This window comes from Eulemur rufifrons, chromosome 5 (genome assembly GCF_041146395.1).
Source record: "Eulemur rufifrons isolate Redbay chromosome 5, OSU_ERuf_1, whole genome shotgun sequence".
Taxonomy (NCBI): Eukaryota; Metazoa; Chordata; class Mammalia; order Primates; family Lemuridae; genus Eulemur; species Eulemur rufifrons.
Genome location: NC_090987.1, coordinates 14,862,855 through 14,882,612, shown reverse-complemented (window position 1 = coordinate 14,882,612; position 19,758 = coordinate 14,862,855). Strand labels below are relative to the sequence as shown.

Sequence of the window (19,758 nt, the reverse complement as noted above, 5' to 3'; positions counted from 1 at the left end):
TCCTCCTCACAAAGTAAATATACAGAGTTTGTCTTCAGCTGTGGAGTCATACTAGTTTGAATTGAGGATCGACCACTTGCTATCACTGTGTCTGTCCCAAGTCACTGGAATTTTGTCCCTCAATTTCCTCATTTGCAAAATTAGGATGATAATATTTCCTATGTTACAGTGGTGCTGAGAGAATAAACTGAGACAATATTTCCCTGATACGTGGTAAACAGAATTTAAGTGTATACACACGTATGTATATGTGTGTGTACTTGTACGTTTGTATGTGTGTGTAACATGCCTATTGTTATTAAAGAAACATGCTGCTTAACATTACTTTATTGAACTTGGGAGTATGATTTTACCTACATTTATACATAGTTGCTTTGGGAGTTAGTATTAAAGAAAATTCTTTTAGCAATAATGATGTTCGTAAAACATTGTGTTAAAATACTATGAATATCAAGTTGATATATCTTAAATAGAAAAGTATAGTAAAATTGTCTAGGATTTATTTAAATATGATGAAGATAGTATCATTTTTCTAAATTTTTTTGATACTTAAGTATTTGATATTTGAATATTTCACATACTTTAAATGTATTTATAAATAATATAGAATCAAATATGAAATTATTCACAAATGAGGCCTCACTGAAAGACACAGTTACTTTTCCAGTAATTATTGTACAAGAAAATGACAAATAGGCCCTAACTACAGGGATATTGGAGGGTGTTAATCTTATAATCACTTTGGTATAATGAAGCTCAATTTAGATTAAACACAATATGTAATATTGAAATTTTACAAATTACTTTCTGAAGATTTGGGTAAACAATAAGTCAATATGACATTCTGAAATCAAGATAAATACAATAGAGAAACTGAATTTATTTTGGATTTCAACCATTATAGGAGGTATCCATTTTTTTTCTCCTTGCTGTTCAGGTTGTAGCTAGTGATATAAAGGTCTCTGGGGAGTCAGTAAGGTACATCCTGAAGGTATTGACATTATTTATTTATAAAATTTATTTATTTATTAAATAAATAAAAAATGAAGCTAGATAAATCATATTCAGCCAAGGTTTGATGTATGAAATGTATTTAAACTCTGAGGAGGTACTTGATCCCTCTTCTTAGTGTTTTGGGAAGGTATTTTTAACAAATTACACCAACCCTGCCCTTCATATTGGGCAATTTTCTGTTTGCTGTTTTAAGTTATACTAATGTTTCTAGCTTAAAAAATACTTAAAATGTCTTTCCTTTATATATTTGTACAGCATTTTTTTTTTTAGGTTTTTTCCCCCTTCACATCGATAGTTTGTGTTTTCCTAATGTCAGTGTATATTTCCTAATGAAATGAAGTTGAAGCTAGTAATATAAAATTTAGAGAGCTAGAGGTCCAAAATCTTTTATTCTTTTATTTTGACATCCTTATTACATGCAGTAGCAATTTAATAGTGATGTAGAGGCCATGAAAATTATCCTTTCACGTCTCTATCTAGTAAAGATTTGGCCAGATGAACTTCCTGACTCCTACTTAATGAGCTTATTAAAGATGGGACACTGACCTAGGTGGTGGCTGCTTCTACATGGAGCCGTTTATGTGCTTCAGGGGCCAATTGTCTCATTCTTCACATTTGACATTCCCAGTAAGCGTGCAGTGTCATTCCCAGAGGCCCTTGACAAGGTCAGAATCCTGTTTGATTGGGAAACAGGTATGCTGAAAGTAATGACTGATGTTACAAAATGTTCTTCTTATCTAACTATTACCAAGCATAAACAGCATTCTTATCTGCCCCTTTGCTATTTAACAAAAGTGATTCCCACATCATATTTCCATTCCTGTAGATATAATTGTTAGGTGTTCTTGGACAAATGCAGATATCAGTAATGCTTCACAAATATTATTAGAAATTAGTGTATGAAATCTTTTCAGTTTACTTTGTTCTGGTAGTTTTTTCCTTTATATTTATTTTCTGCCCTCCAAGTTTTCCCAATATTTATGTTTTTGCATATGCTTCATGAAATATGTATTTGAGTCATCTTTTTGAACTTAAGTATCTAATAAAATATAGCAGAGAATTATGAATTAATGTATATTTATATGTCTGTTGAAAAACATAAAGCATGGAAAACCAAAAATGTATGTGGGGGCTCAGATTTTCATACAAGTCAAGTCTTATTGACTATGTTATTTTTCCTTAAGACTGATTTAAAAAAATTTTTATATGCTTTTATTTTGATGTATTTAAATTAATGTTTTGTTATGTTACTAAAATTGCTGAATAGAATTGGGAGATAGTGTTATAGTTAGTCTTTTTTTATTAGTAGTGGAAGGTTTTCGTAGCAAGTATTTTCTTCACATATTTGACTCTTTGCTGGCAGTATTTAATACAGTGGAGATTTGATTTTACATTTCTAGTTCATAATATATTGCCATTACATCATCAACTTTTCTATATCTTCTACATGTTTGCTTCTCATTCTGTTACAAAACATGCTATATGACGGAGAAGACACAAGAATGAATAGGTTAAGTAAAAAAAGGTATTTGATTAAAACCTTGGTAAAACCAAGTATAATCAGACATTTTCTTTTTTCTCTCCTGATAATTGACTCTAGAATATGAAATCTTACATATAGACCTGTGTAGTTACCATTTCTGTTGCTTCTCACTTTGAAGGAAGAGGTTGTTAGGATAGAGATAGGATTGTGTTCACTACTCCCTCTTCCCACAATCCTGCCATGCAGTTAATCACCAAGTCTTTCCATTAGGTCTCCCTCACCTCTTTTTTTTTTTTAATGTACCATTCTAATTTATAGCCATATATTCTCATACCTAGGCTTTTGTTATTGGGTACTCTGCCTATTCTTTCTACCTTTTAATCCATCCTGTACTCTGCTGGGTAACTAATCTTAGGAAACAAAACAACGGCAGCATCTGGTTCATGTTACTATCCTAATGAATAAACCATAAACAATTCTAGTTCATGAAGTCTTCAAGACAAGGTCTTTTACAATGTGGTATCTTCCTACCTTTCTGTCTTTACCTCTTACAATTCTTTTACACAGATCCATTGCTCTAGTCAAGAATAATTGGGTCTCTTCTTATTGCTTGTATCATCCATATTGTTTTCTTGGTTATCACTCATTTGGAACATTATTTTCTTTCTTACTGTTTTTTTGTTTGTTTGTTTTTGTTGTTTAAACAGTCTATTATATTTTAAGGAAATTGAATAATAACAATGAAATCTTATATATTTATCTATATGGTTACCATTTTCTTTACTCTTTATTGCTTTGTATAAATGCAGATTTCTGTCTGGAATAATTTTCCTTTTGTCTAAAATTTAGTTTATCTTGTAGTGTAGATCCCTAGGTGATAAATTCTTTCACCTTTTGCATATCTGAAAGAACTCTTTATTTCATTTGTATTTTTAAAAGATACTTTCTCTGAGTATAGAATTATAGATCAACAGTTTTTTTTCCTTTCAGTACTCCACTGTCTTCTGACTTGAATTATTTCCAGTGAGAAATCTGCTGTTATCTTTATCTTTCTTCTATATTTAATGTCTGTTTTCTCTGGCTTCTTTTAAAATTTTTTCTTTATTACTGGTTTTGAGCAATTTGATTGTAGTTTACTTCATATTTCTTGTGCTTGAGGTTTGTTATAATTCTTGGATCTGTGGGTGTATAGTTTTCATCAAATTTGGAAATCTTATGGTCAGAATTTATTCAAATATATTTTCTGTCCTCCATTCTCTTTTTTTTTTTTTTTTTTACTTTTTGAGACAGAGTCTCACTCTCTTGCCTGGGCTAGAGTGCCGTGGGATCAGCCTAGCTCACAGCAACCTCAAACTCCTGGGCTTAAGCGATCCTCCTGCCTCAGCCTCCTGGGTAGCTGGGACTACAGGCACGCACCACCATGCCCGGCTAATTTTTTCTATTTTTAGTGGTTTGGCTAATTTCTTTCTATTTTTAGCAGAGACAGGGTCTTGCTCTTGCTCAGGCTGGTCTCGAACTTCTGTGCTCAAGCAATCCTCCCGCCTTGGCCTCCTAGAGTGCTAGGATTACAGGCATGAGCCACTGCGCCCGGCCCCTCCATTCTCTTTATTTATTTTTAGAGATTCAATTATGTGTCTGTAATATAGTTCTCTGTGTGCAGTATATGTTAGTATATGTGTTTAGTATATGGTTCTCTGGGTGCAGTATATTCTTGTTTGTGAATTAATGATTCTGTTTGGGAGAATGAGCAGGGAGAGTTACTTAAGCCTTTCCATTAAAATACCACATTTAATAAAGAACTAAGAGCTAGAACAGTAAATTCTAAATTTATTCCTGCTAAATTTTGAGATATCTAAAAGAATATCATAAATATTATTTTCAAAATCTAATTAATTTTCATTCACTTAAATTCTTACTTTTTCTATACTATTTAAAACCATAATACAAAAAGATTCATAAAAAATCTTTATGTACAAGAATATGAAATTCCCTAGTAATTCAATCATGTAAATATATCCTGTTAACCATTAGTGTACATCTATTGAGAATTTTTTCAGTGACTATAATATCCCTTTTACCCCTTTATATTATGGATGCTGTTCTCTAACTTGTTTTTGTTTTGTTTTGTTTTTTCATTTAATAGTATGTTGTGGCTTTTATTCCATGTTAATGTGCATAACTGAGCTTCATTATTTTATTGTCTTTGTAATTTCACAGTATTTTTTTTTTTTTTGGTGAATATATCATACTTTATTGAACCAGTCTACTAATGATAGATATTTAGGTTTAAAATTTTTTTTTCTATTACAGTTAAGACAATAATAGCCACACATACACACACACACATATATTTGTATATGTTATGATTATTTAACATAAATTTTAGAATGAAAATTTCTGTGTTAAAGGAAATGTGAGTTTTAAATTTAATAGACTTTATAAAAAAAAAGAATTACTGATTTGTAATTGTACTAAAAATATATTACCAGTTTTCTTATACCCTTAAGGATAAGAGATGAATGGTGTTTCATAGTTACTTCAATTTTATTTCTTTGATTATTGGTGAGGCTGATATCTTTTTGTATGATTATTGTCCATTTGTATTTTTTCCTGGTTCATATCCTTTGAACATTATTCTCTTGGCCTATAATTTTTCCTCATAGATTTGTTAGAACTCTGTAATTTAAAGCTGTTAACTCTCTCTCCATTTAATCAACACATAGTTACTGAGTGCCTCCTATGTGCCAGGTACTGTTCAATGTGCCAGGGGTACAACAGTGAACAGAACACGTACAATTCTCTAGCTCTTGTGTAGTTTATGTTGTGGGTAGGGAAAGGCAAGTGAAAAATCACAAAAAACTTTTAATATATAATATGTTAGCTGGTGATTAGTGTTATAGAGAAAATAAAGTAGAAAAGGGAGAAATTGGTAAGATGACCAGGGAACAACTCATTGAAAATGTATCATTAGATCATAGGCCTGAAAGGTGGTGATGAAGGAGGTGATGAAGCTCCTGTTATCCAGGAGGAAGAGGTTTATGCTCTAACTTAGACAAGACTGCATAGATGGAGATAATTGGAAAGGATGGCCAACTGAGGAAGCTTTGAAGTAATTATAAGTAGCTATTTTCACAACATATGGGGAAACATTTAGCTGCGTGGTGAGAGTAAGAGTCAAGAAATTTTCAGACAGAATGGAGAAGTTATAATGTTTTTTCTGTTTTGTGGAAAAAGAGAAACTTTAGGAATTATTCAAGGAGAAAAAAAAGAATACATTTTAGTAAGTTTTTTTTTTGTTTAAGATTGATACACAACTTAGAGGAAGGTCAAGTCATAAAATTTGATATTTGTAATAGTGTAATGGTGTGGGAGTAGTCAAGGAAACCATCTGGGGAGAGGAAGAAAGTGGAAAGGCCTGAAGGGGGGAGGTTGTTGGAATCTTGGCTGTGAACTTGACTTTTTTTTGGAAGTTATGTTAGGGGCTTTATGGGAGAGGAAGTGATTGAGGTGATGATGCTACATGGGTGATCATTAGAGGAAGGAAGTACAAGAAGATATATCTGGGACACATTGATAAAACATATTCCTATTAATATATAACAGATTTTCATGCCACTTTTCTTTACTTGAAAATAATTTAAAAATTTTACAGTGTTATGTAATATTTGTGAATATATTTGTCTTCCAGGTGCATTGGATCGCTGCGTGATGGGGATCACAGCAGTAGAGATACTGAATGCTTGTGACGAAGCCGTTCCTGCTGCTGTTGATTCACTGAGTCATCCAGCAGTCAACCTGAAACAAGCCATGACAAGACGCAGTCTTGCTGCCCTTAAAAATATGGCGCATCATAAGCTACAAACCCTTGCAACTAACCTATTGGCATCTGAGGCATCTGACAAGGTAAGTTTTGTATGTGGGTTCATGAAGTGTGTAGGTCCTATTTAACTTCATTTGGGTATATCTTTGGTATACATTGGTATATCTTACAGAATAATTTTTGAGAGGTGGCAGTGTTGAAAAATAAACTTCTGATTCTTATTGAGGTTTATATAATGTAGTTTGAGTATTTCAAGTATTTGGGCATTTTGAAAAAGTAAATTATTCTTACTATTCAAATGTTTTAAAATTATTCCTATTGAATTAAGTGACTTCAGTTTCTGAAATTAGAGCAAACATGGATATATAATCTGTCTTTTTAACTTTTTAATAGTCTTTCTTTTAAGAGCTTAAGCACTCGCTAATGTCTCCAGGAGGGGAAAAAAAATAATTTAGGTACAATTAAGATGTCTATAACTGTGACATATCATTTGTTTTAAAATTAGGTTCTGATTTTAGTAAGGTTAAGCCATTATAAGGATTTAAGAAAATATTTGAGAATAAGTGTGATGAAGTTGCAGAAGGACTGGATTTTTTCTGTGAGACCCAAGCTCAGTGACACTTTCCTAACTGACACTTATAATCAAGGTATACGTTACCTCTTCAATTAATAGAAGATTATCCTATTTTAAAAAAAAGAAACAATCTCAATTCATTAATTGGTTACTTATCTTCAGTTTTCTAGAGGCTAGCCACTATTTGGTTTGTGGTATTTGTGTAATGTGATATTCCTAGAACTACTTTGTCTCTAGTAATGGGTAAATGAAACCTAGAGACAATCCTAGTATTTCATCTAAATCACTACTTAAAATTCTACTTCCATCTAAATATTCACTGGAGTTATTAATGGGTATCATAAACAGTTTTATTTTCATTCTTGTTCTTGATTTTCATTTTTTAAAAATGAGTAGACATGTGAATAAATAGCAAAGGGGTTGAAAAGCTCATCTACAAAGTTAAAAATTAGCCCTGAGTCAGTGAGTGCTGATGACATTTGAAATACTGTAGGCAGTTCCACTGACCCACATCCTCCAGTAATTGGCAGTAATATCACCCTTTGATCATTCTTTCCCTCAGAATATAAATGTTTTATCTGCTGTATTGTGTATTTCAAAAACTGGAATTGTGAAATCCTTCTGCACTTTTTTCCTCTACGCTTCCAGTCACATGCTTGAAAAGAAATCACAACTTAAATGAATTTGCCATGCCTATAAATTGCCTTCACAAAATCACATAGCTGTCCCTAAGAATTCAGTAGCACATTTTGACATGCTGTATAATTTTAATTTGGGGCAAATTTATAAAACAATATGTTTAAGAGCACATATGTAGGTTATATAATTCTCAAATATATTCTTTTTGTTGTTGGGATCCCCTAGAAGTAAAAATTTAGAAAAATAATTATATAACTGGAAAATTAAAGAAAAATAAGTGGTACAGTAACAGTTATGAATGGCTTTTGTAAGTGGTCATGGTCCATTATGTGATTTTTACAATCTTGTTTGTCCCTGTTTTAATAGCGTATTTTATAGTGCAATTAGTGATAAAAGCACCAGATATCAGAGACACTACACTTATGTATTGTAAAATGTATTGCTTGTAAACCTCCTTAGTCTTGTAGCAGTGGTAATTGTTGCCTGGCCTACAAGGAAAACAATTATAGAGGGGAGGAAAAAGGCTTAGGAAGCTGAAGCTGCAGGAGGATAATCACTTTATGAAAAATGTATGTTGGCTGGACCATTAGGGATTTCTCCAACTATTTTCTCATGTTGAGTTTGAGGCTCCTTCTGCAGGGAATACTTAAAGAGCTGTCCTCTGGATGGCTTTCTAACCTCGTGAGAAATAAACCCACCCTAAATTTAAAAGAAAAACCTAAAACATAACGAAGAGCCTCTGAGTGGTATAGGACTTACTGTAGGGTGTTGGATCTAATTTTCTACATGGGTCTTTCAATGGAAAGTAAAGTCTCTATTGGGATATTCTTTAGAAAGTGTCCTGCTTTGGCCTTGTTCAAATAGTGTTAGCAAACACTTGGAAGTAAGATATATTTTTCCTATTATGTTAGTTACACTGGGCATACAAAACTTTGGAAATAAGGATTACTATCCTGTGATTTTTTTTCCCCTCTAACTAGAAGATATGAACGTATTAAGTAAAATTAGCCTTTATTACTGCATTGAATCTTTGCAAGGTTGTGTGTATTTCAATTCCTGCATATTTTTCTTGTGACATATATCTTATTTTCCCTTATATCATGATAACTTACATACTTATCTAATTCTCTCTACTAAAATCTAGTCATTTTAAGGGCAGGGATTTTAACTTACTTATTTCTATTTTCCCTGTGACATCTATCTAGTAGCAGCTGTGTAATAAATATATGTTGAGATGGACGATGTGAAACAGAAAATGCTGATAGGCTTTGCTTCAACTTCTTTGTCCATGTTTTCTTCATTCCCTCATAGTTGATTGTCTTGAGACCCCTGCTTTGCCGTCTCAAGTCTATCTCTGTTCATTAATAACTTTTGCCCTCTGTTCAGTTTTGCATTCTCTGGTGAGTAAGGTTGTCCAAATAGAACTCATTCTCTTTCCTTGCTGTCTCTGTATTGTCGGTGGTCCAGTACATCCTGGAATTAGCTCGACTTTATGTTTTCCTTTACTCTGTTCCCTGTGGCTCTAGATCATGGTTGCTCATTGGAGACACTATTGACATTTTGGGATGAATAATTTTTTGTTGTTGGAGGACTGTACTCTCCATAGTAGGATATTGAGCAGCATTTCTCTTCTACCTACATTATGCCAGTAGCACCCCTCTTTCTACAGTCGTGACAGTCAAAGTCTTTATATATTGCCAAATTTACCCAGGAGGGCAAAATTGCCTCTGGTTTACATTAACACCACTCTTTGTAGCATGCAATGCTAAAACCAAAACAAATTAATACCACTCTGGGAAAAAAAAGATTGAAATAGTAGGAATCCTATATCCTATATCCTATCCCTCTTTTCCTTCCCCCACCCGTTTCTTTACTCACTTTCTTTTTTAGGATAATGAAGCCATTCCCAACCCTTAGGCCCTCTACCCCCTCTGGCAGAATTAGTCAGTTCTTACATTCTTTTTGTGCTCACATTTTCCTGTTTGTACCTTTCCTAAAACACTTCACTTTGTATGGAGTATTTTTTTTCCATTTATTTCTGTCTTCCCTACTAGCTTTTAGCTTCTTCAGGACAAGAATTGGGTTTTTCATCTTTTTATTTCCAGTGCTCAATGTAGTATAACTACTTTACATTGTAGTATAAGTACATACAATATGGTATATACTAGTGAAAACATAGTAAGTGCTCAAGAAACTTTAGTACGAAGTCAGTTTGGAGGTGTAGGTTGGAGTCATGTTGTGGAAGAACTTAATGCAAAGCTGAGGACTTAATGGGTAATGACATGATGTTGAATAGTTTTAAAAGGAGATTTTTGTGTAAGAAATGTTCTCTCATGTCTAACATTTGTATGTAGGGTATTTATAAATATTTGTATGGGAAATGAATTGTGAGGCTACTGGAATGATCTGGTGAGAGGTAATAGAGACTGGAAATAGTCAGGGGAAATGTAGAAGAGGGGATGGCTTATAAGCTATTGTGTAAGTTGAATAAATAGGACTTCACAAATGAGCCACAGATGAGTTTGACCTTCAAGATTATTTCAGAGACCCAAACCCGGCTGAAGGGAGAATGGCAGTGCAGTTGGTGGAAATGTGCAGGCCATGAAATAATCTTCGAGGATGATTGTAATAGGAGACATTTGCCTCTTCTAGGTGGTGTTGGGAGATGCAGTATGTGTGTGTGAGGGGAGCAAAATACCTTTGAGAAAGAAGTGACACAGTGAGATAGAGTAGGGATGGGATTATTTTTTTCCCAAATAGATGCTGGAGTGTAGAACCTGAATTAGACGGAAGCTCACATTTTGAGGTGCCTGCTGTCATCATATTTTTCCAGATATGCTATCTTTCCAGGTGAGTTAGTTATTATGCCCCCAGTTTGCAGATGATGCACCTAAAAGACAGTTGGATAGAACAATGATTGGCAAACTCTTTCTGTAGAGGGCTAGATAATAAATATTTTAGGCTTTAAGGGTTATCTCTGTAATAGTGATTTACCTCTGCGTTATAGTGTGAAAGCAGCCACAGACAATATGTGAAAAAATGAACATGGCTGGCTTCCAGTAAAACTATTTACAAAAGCAGGTGGTGGGCTGGATTGTGACCCATGAGCCATAGTTTGCTGACCCCTGCATCAGAAGATGGCATAGTTAATATCAACGTTGTGGGTACTGTTCCCCCATGGAATGGGAATGGCCTTTGCTTTATTTTTAAAAAGCAGTTCAGAGGAGTGGTTAAGAACCTGGGTTCTGGTGACAGGTATGTCTATGTTCAAATTACACCTCTGTAACTTGCTGGCTGTGGGTGACCTTGGGCAAGTAACCTCCAGTGGTCTTCTGTCATTTTTAAAACAAAATTCATACTTCTTACAGTGGTCTGTGAGGTTCTGTGTGATCGGACATATGCCTACTTCCTTTTATTTTATTCTTCAGCCGTTGATTATTCCAGTTCTAGCCAACTGACTCTTTTTAAAAAATGGATATTTGTTGAATAGATTAATGAATGAGAAAAATGAATGAGTAAACTTAGTTTAGTACATTTGGACTGTTGGTAATACATTGCAAAAGCTTGGAATAGAATTATAAGATTGCAATTGAAAGTTGTGTGTAACGTTATCCTTTAAGAAATGTTTTTCAAGTCATATCTTCCGATAATGTCATTGAGGGACAGAGTATGGAAATGGAAAAAAAATTGAAGATGAAATGCTTATTTAGGTGGCAGGAAGATGATGAGCCAATGAGAGGCAGAGAAGGAGAAATCATAAAGGAGACTTTAGATCGCACATATAATTGAAAACAAACCTTTGTAAAGGAAGTAAGGCTGGCAGTTGATCAGAGAGTAAAATAACATTAAGTATTAGGGAATAAAAAAGAGTATTTAGATTTAGTAATTAGGAAAGTCATTGGTGATCATTAAGAGAACTGTTTGGTAGAATTAATTGTGTCAGTAATCAGAGTACAATGATCTGGGAATGCATGTGAGATGAAGTGGAAGGAGAGAATGTGGAAGAAATTTGCTTTTGATGGAAAAAGAGGATACTAGCTTCAATGGCTGGAGAGTTAACAGCAGGGTTTATACTTTGTTTAGATCACTGCACATTTGTGTTGGTGGAGAAGATAATTGGTGGAACAAAGCAGGAGGACATGGTGTTGAGAACAGAGTTGGAGAGTTCCCCCTTACTAGAAATTGTTTCCTTGTAACTGGTAATAATGAAAGGGAGGGAGTTGACTATATTAAGTTATTTGCAGTGGAAGGGGGTAAAAGTAGGCTGTTAACATCTGTTAAAAGGAAGGAAGTGGTTATAATCCCTTGAAGATAGAGCCATTTTCTTCTTTTTTAACCCCCACAACACCTAGCATAAGCTAGGGATTAGTAGTTAGAAGATTTGTAAAAATCTAAATAACTAGTCAATCATAGATTGCACGTGGTAGTATTTGGTGAATGCCTAAATGAATGTTTTTAAGAAGGTGGTCTAAGCATATCAGGTGATCTTTTTGACAAGTTTTCTCATAAAGCATTTGCCATAGACACAGTTTTTGGTGAGGTGATCTTGGGAGATGTCTTGGGCCAAAGGCATTTTATAGGTGAAGCTAGATAGAGAGCCCTTACTGCCATGAAATTCCTTTCTTAGCACTAGTGTGAGTAATTTTCTGTTCAGCACCTTTCTATCTTGGTTATTGTTGTACCAGTCAGAATTACCCTACTTATATGGATAAGTGACATGGTTGAAGAAATTGAAAAATGACCAGGATGATATGTCTTTTACCTTGCATTTCTCTTTCTGTTGTCTAATTAGTCAAAAGCCTGAAAAAAAAAAAATGGGCTAAATTTGCAAAGGTCAGTAGCTTTGTATTCTGTGTAACTAGGTGAGAGAATGGAATTTAGAAGTCAAATGTAACCTACGAAGAACATATTCTATGTTTTTTGCTTGCAGAGTTCACTGTGCAAAAAAATTTTGCACTGATTGAATTGACTTTATGATTCACTGTGAAAAGGGCACTGTAAGGTACACAGGCCAAATGACATTGTGTACAGAATACCAGGCCTTGTCTGTTGGACTGTTTTTGTCCTTGGAAGAATTCTTATGATATGTATGACCTTTGAAGAATCAATTAAACTTGCTTAACATTCTACTTCAAAACTTTAATGAATATTTTAATAGAAAATTTGAATATGTCGATTGTATATTTATTATATAAGTATATAAATTCAGTTTGGGTTTTTCCAAATGGTTACTAGGAAAAAATTTTAAATTACACTAATTGTTGTCTAGTCTTTAACAAATAAAGGTAAGAAGCCTTGGCAAAGCTGTCTAGTCTTAAGAAAACAAAGGAGTAAGTGTCTGTCTCTATGAGGAGAAATACATTTCCTCAATCAAATAAAGAAAACATTTGTCACCTTCGTTCTGTGAGAAGTATTGAGAGATATTAGAAGGAATGTTATATTCTTTCTTTTTTTTTTTTTTTTTTTTTTTTCTTTTTTTTTTTGGAGACAGAGTGTCGCTTTGTTGCCCTGGCTCGAGTGAGTGCCGTGGCGTCAGCCTAGCTCACAGCAACCTCAAACTCCTGGGCTTAAGTGATCCTACTGCCTCAGCCTCCCGAGTAGCTGGGACTACAGGCATGCGCCACTATGCCCGGCTAATTTTTTCTATATATATTTTAGTTGGCCATAATTTCTTTCTATTTTTAGTAGAGACGGGGTCTCGCTCTTGCTCAGGCTGATCTCGAACTCCTGACCTTGAGCGATCCACCCGCCTCGGCCTCCCAGAGTGCTAGGATTACAGGCGTGAGCCACCGCGCCCGGCCAGAATGTTATATTCCAATAACAAAATAATCATGATCTTCTAACATGCAAGGTCCTTGTTTGTTATTTGCTTTGGTCATTATGTAATATAGAGATATTTTAATATTACTGTCAGTCTCTGACATAATAACAGATGTGATACCTTGAGAGAATAATGTTTTAGATATCATAATAATTATTATACTGAGAATTTTGATTACTTTCTGAATGCTGGCACTTGTAAACTGAGAACAATAATCAGGGAATTTTTTTCTTTTCAGTGATTATTGGCATATTAAAATAAGGTCTTTGTGGATTCTCTGAAATACCCAGACCATGTTGATAGCATAAAATCCTTTTTTTTTTTTTTTAAGTTTTTAAAGTATAACTTTTTGAATGGGAAACATTATGCATTCCTAGCTTATAAAGTAGGAATATTGAATGTTAATTAAAATCTCTTTTCTGGTAACTCAGCATGAACATCAGTTATGATATTGTGTTCTAGATTTAGCTATAGATAAAATATTGTATGCATATCTTTCTTACTAACTTTCCTAGATTGCTGAGTTTCTTTCTAAATTGCTTCTTTATAAACCTCCCCTCTCTGCTATTCTCTTGGCTAAGTACTGTGGACATTGCCAATCCCTGCTACTCTATTTCTGCTTTTCTCTGAAAATTGATATATTTGGGTTTAGATCTACTGTCTTAACATTGAAATGTCATTTAACTCACCTGTTTTTATATTTTTTGGCTCTCTTCTAATCCGCTTTCAGATTAAACAAATATTTTTAAATTTTATTTTCCCTTCCATATACTTGTTAGCAATAGATGCCGTTAGTATTCTTTTAGTTTTTACCCTAGAGATTACAAATGCATCTTCCTCTTACTATCATGTAAGACAAATTATTACTGTACAGTTTCTCTGATAGTGCTAGAGCCTTAGAACACTGTAACTCCATTTGCCCCCTTCTTCTATTTACATATTAGTTATCATGCATTGTAATTGTACATATATTTTAAATTCTATAAGACATTATTATTGTTTTGTTTAGTCAATATTATTTAATATTTATTTTCATATTTGAACTTCCTGTGTTCTTTTTATGTTTTATATTTCCATGTTTTCATCTAAGATCATTTTCCTTCTGCCTGAAGAACCACTCATTCAGTTTTTGATTGTCTGAAAACATTCTCTATATTTTTACTCTTTTTTTTTTTTTTTTTTTAAAGAAAGACCAGGTCTCACTCTTGCTCAGGCTGGTCTCAAACTCCTGAACTCAAACGATCCGCCCGCCTCAGCCTCCCAGAGTGCTAGGATTACAGGCGTGAGCCACCATGCTCAGCCACGTTCTCTAAAAAAAGAAGGATATGTTGGCTGATTATAGATTTTAGATTGCTGGTTATTTTCTTTTAGTACTTTAAAGATTTCATTATCTTCTCATTTCTTTTTTTTTTCTTTTCTTTTTTTTTTTTTTTTTTTTTTTTGAGAATTCAGCCATCGTTGTTATTGTTGCTCCTTGGGGAGCAACAAAGGTAATGTGTCTTTTTCCTCTTATTGATTTTAAGGTTTTCTCTCTCTCTCTCTCTCTCTCTCTCTCTCTTTAATTTTAGCAGTTTAAATATGAAGTTCCTAAGTGTGGGTTTCCTTGTATTTAGACTGCTTGGAGTTTTCATAGCTTCTTGAATCTGTGGGTTTGTGTCTTTCACTAGTGTAGGAAAATTTTTGGCTATCATCTTTTCAAATGCTACTTCTGTTCCATCTTTCTCATCTCTCTCAGAAACTCCAATTACATGTAAATTAGACTGCCTCCCTTCTCCATTTTTTTGAATTTTATTTTTTTCATTTTAAAGTAAATAATTTTAGTAATGGGAAAAACAGGTATTTTTCTTTTTTTTAATTTCAAAATATTCAGGGGATACAAATGTTTTGTTACATGGATACCTTTCTCCGTTTTTAAAAACTATGTTTTACTAGTTTTATGTTCTTCTCTGTATTTTTTTCTCTGTGTTTCAGCATGTGTATTTTCTATGTTCTACATCACTAATGTTTTCTGCTGTTTTCCCACAAACATCTATTGAATTTTTACTTTTAGTTATTACTGTGTTTATTTCTAGAGTACTTATTTGATCCTTTTATTTAATAGATCTCAATTGTCTGGTGAAATTCTTTATCTTTTCATCTTCTTTCTCTACCATTTCCTATATTTTCTTGAACATATTAATCCTAGTTATTTTAAAGTCCTTGTCTGTCAACTCTAGTATCTGTTATCACTGGTGAGTCTCTTTTAGTTGCCTGTATTTTCAGTCATGTGCTCTAATCTCTTGGCATATCTAGTAATTTTGATTAAACACCAGAGATTGTGAATAAAAAAATTCTAGTGTGTTCAGATGATATCCTCTTCTAGAGAAGGTTCACCCTTTCCCTGTTGTTCAGATAGAATAAAGGCTGATTAACTTAATATAATCAGAGACTAACCTAGTCAAGTCCAGGTTGCAGTATTTTAAATCTCTGCGTACCTATCATTTTACTTCTACTTCTCTAGTGTAGCCTTTCCGGGCTTCCAACTAAGAGCCTTGGTTGTTGATTCCTGAGTCTAATCCTTATCTTCTTAGCATGACAATCCTGCCAAAAATTCCACTTGAATTCTAGAGGCATTCAACCTAGCTTCTTAGTCTCCTCACACAACTTCAGTATTTGGCACATGACTTGAGGGGAATGGCTCTGTGTCAGCTTATTTTCTTCCCCTTCCTTCTCACTAGGGCCTTGGTCTCTTGGATATTTAATTTTCTCTCGCTCTGCAAGACTTTCAAAAGCTCTATTGCTTACTTTATTCCCAGTGATGGTCCCACAGCTTGCTTGATCTCCACTTGATTTAGCCAAGGTACTTAAAAATCAACATGTCTAAGGTTGAACTCATAATCATCTTCCTTAGAACATCCCATTCTTTAATATTCTCTACTACCTAGGGTCTACAAACTGTGGCCTACAGGTCAACAGGCCCTTCAGGTAAGAATAGTTTTTACATTTTAAAAAGCTTCTTAAAACACACAAGAATATGTACTAGAAACCTTCTGTGGCCCTCACAGCTTATAATATTTGCTATATGACTCTTTGTAGAAAAAGTTTACCAACACTTTCTCTATCCTACTAAATGTCACCACTGTTTGTCCCATCGTAGTTATTAAAAATCATAGGTATTATTCAATCCCTCTCCCTTGAAATCCAATCCAAAATGAACTCTTATCATTTTATCTCCTTCTAAAAGCAGTCTTCACTCTGCCTCTGCCACCCTTCTAGTTCATCATCTTTCTCCAGATAAAACCTTATAATTGATCGTTCTGCAGTTAATTAGCCCCTCTCCCCCCACAAATCTGATACCTGATTCAAATTCTCCATTAAAATAAAATCCACTTTCACAGGACTCTGACACACACAGACAAGTACACTATATGTGGTTGTGAGTGCATGTGCTCCTTTATATGTAAATGTGTGTATGCCTCATATGTGTATATTTCAAAGAGTTTGGGACGAATATTTTGAAAATTTCCAACTCAAGTTAACTTTACACCAACTTTTCTCCAGTTTGAAGGAAATGAGTTTTAGGTTACCATGAATGCAATACCAACTATTACATTAAGGAATAAAATTAAACTTTCAAAGCTAGATATTTAATTTATATTTGATAATTTTTTTCACGATTACAGGGTTTTTGGTTCTTTTTCCTTTTTAAAGGATCCTTGAATTAGACATGACTGGATTTATTGTGACGATTGCATAACACCATCAACTAATGACATATACAGGGGAACTACCCTTCCTGAAACTTAATAAACCCCCTGGTTTTAGTGCCTTATTGACCTGATGTTTTGCACATAATAGGTGTTCAATGGCTCTATGAATGGAATTCATAGTTCATACTAAATATAATTCATCATATTCTGAGCCAAGGAAAAGTGGCCTTGTTCTATGTTGGTTTTAAATTCAGAACAGTTTTGTTTTTCCTTGGAAATACATTAACAAAAACACACTGTACTGAGAAGAAATTAGATCATTTTGGAATGTATGTGAGATGCAGCAAAGGAGAAATTTCTTTTGCTATCTCACGTAATAAATCAAATAGCAGACTGCTGAGAGGATAGGAGCACTGGGTAGATTAAACCTTATGACCTCCTCAACAGCTAGATCTTTTTAGCCTTTAAGTGTGATACTTCATATTTAACTCTTATTTAGGAACTCGAAGGTATTGTGAAGTAATTTGATAGAGGCATAAAGATTTGTGGCTAACGATTAATATTTTAGTACTTTGGGGGAAGAAATAATTTCTTCTCTTCTAATATGCTTGAAATTCTGCTCTTTATTAGACCATATAAAGGATTTTCAAACTTCTTGACTTTTATAGCCTCCCTTAGAAGATAATTGAATCAGTCAAGTTCAGTTAAACATTTATTGACTACTAGGTACTGTGTTAGGCCCTGGAGAGCCAAATGAATAAGACATGATATTTACCTTTAGGAAATATAAACAGATAAATTGCAGTACAATAAGTGGGATGGCTGAGAAATGCAGAAGGTATTGCAGAAACCTATCCTAGCTTGAAGTGAGATTGGTATCGGCTTCTTGCAGGAGAGGACGTTAAAGGATGAGTAGAATACAGTCTGGTGGTGGGTTGAGATGGGTTGCAGTGTGTTCTGGGAGAAGTGAACAGCCTAAACAGAGAGGGCAGTGGGAAATACCACGTGCATTCAGGATTGCTGAAGATCAGCTGGGAGACAGGTGGCAAATGAGGCGAGTTGATTTAAGCACCATGTGAAGGTGCTTAAACCTTTTCTTTTACCTCAGGGGCATTCAAACTTTAAAAAAAAAAAATAGCTTTAGAATCCTTTCCTCAAAAGGAATTTTATATGAAAGCCAGTATGTAAAAGGGGTAAGAGAGAATACAGAGGAGAGTTGAAATTCAAGAATCGTTTGAGTTAGATTGGTAGGACCTAATGATTGATTAGGTATAGGTAGAAAGGAAGGTTGACGCACAGGCTTTCAGATCGGACATTGAACAGAAAGTGGCTCCATCATGTGTGATGCTGAATGTACGAGCAGGTTTTGTGGGAATGATGAGTTGCTGTGTTTATGGTGAGGATGAGAGGTTGCTGTGGGATATCCGTGTTGCGATGTCTGTCAGTTTAATTTAAGGAAGTGAAACTTGAGGCCAGGGTGTGGTGATGGGACTTACAAAGTGAGGAATCTCCAACATACAGATGGGACTTGATACCGTGGCAGTGGGTGAGGTCCTTCAGAGCTGGACTCTTGGGGATACTAACTTTAAGGGCGGAGGAAGAGGAAATGGTTAGAGGAGGAGTGCTGCAAGGCATGTGAAGCGAACGAGAATGTACAGACCTGCAAACAGGGAATGAAGAGTTTCAAGAGCGCTCACTTGTGTCAAGGGCAGTAGATGTTGAGTATTAGAAGAATTGAAACGTGTTTGTCAACGAAGTCATTAGTATTCTTTTTCAAAACTGTCTTCTTAAGACTTGGGGGGCATAACCTTGATATCGGTGTGTTAAGAAGTGAATCGGAAGTGTGGAAATAGAAAGAGCAAGTGCAGAATAGTTTTAAAAAGCTTGTCTGAGAAAGGAAGGAAGGAGAAAGAGAGTTAGCTAGGGGGAGATGTAGTTTTGAAGACAGTTAAGAATATTTGTGGGCTGAGGATGAAGAGTGAGTAGTGAGAGAGGAAGGCTCAAGAGGGATTGCTAATTGATGAAGACAGGCTCTCCAGGGGATGAGAGAATGAGAGATTTCAAAGGCAGGGGGAAGGCAGTCGGCTTTGATGTGGAGGAGGAAAACCGTATTTCTGAAACTAAAGGGAAAGAGAACAGGCTCTTTCCTAAAGCCTTCACATTTCTCCCAGAAGTTGGAGGTAAGATTGTCTCTGGGGGGAGGGAGGGAGCAAACACATGAGTAGGGGACTTGAGCCCCACAGATACTGGGGAGTGAAAGAGGGAGCTAAGAACAAGTAAAAAGATTCACTGTGGATTTGTAGTTGTAACAGGCTATAAGAAGCTGGGGAAAAGTGTAGGAAAAAAAAATAGAGGGTACATTTTATCATTGTTCAAGAATCGCAGTTTTGTAATGCAGGGTTAAAAGGGAATGGGGGGGCAGTTGTGAAAGATTGATTGATAGGATTAACCGTGGGGTCCAGGCTGCTAATTTAAGATTATAAGTAGCAAAATATAAAAATATCACCGGTAGCATAATTAGCAAATATAACCTTAGTAACTCACTTTGTTACTGAATGACTAGATGTTTAACATTCTGTCATTGTCCCTCTTACTTTGAATCCTTTTACATCCTATAAGGAGTCCCCTTGACCACAAAGGGACTTACGACCCTAAGTTGAAAATCACTCACCTGTATGGATGGTGAAATTTCCTAGGATGACGGATGGCCAGCAAGGC

The 19,758-nt window shown here is 34.7% G+C and overlaps 1 protein-coding gene across 4 annotated transcripts in view; it reads left to right on the top strand.

The window, feature by feature from the left end:
- WDR7 (WD repeat domain 7) overlaps nucleotides 1-19,758 on the top strand; it is a 284,359-nt gene that overhangs the window by 49,443 nt on the left and 215,158 nt on the right. For all 4 annotated transcript variants that reach the window (XM_069468368.1, XM_069468366.1, XM_069468369.1 and 1 more), the window contains exon 14: nucleotides 6,186-6,400. In XM_069468368.1, coding sequence (XP_069324469.1) covers nucleotides 6,186-6,400 — 215 coding nt within the window. The remainder of the gene's footprint in view (nucleotides 1-6,185; nucleotides 6,401-19,758) is intronic.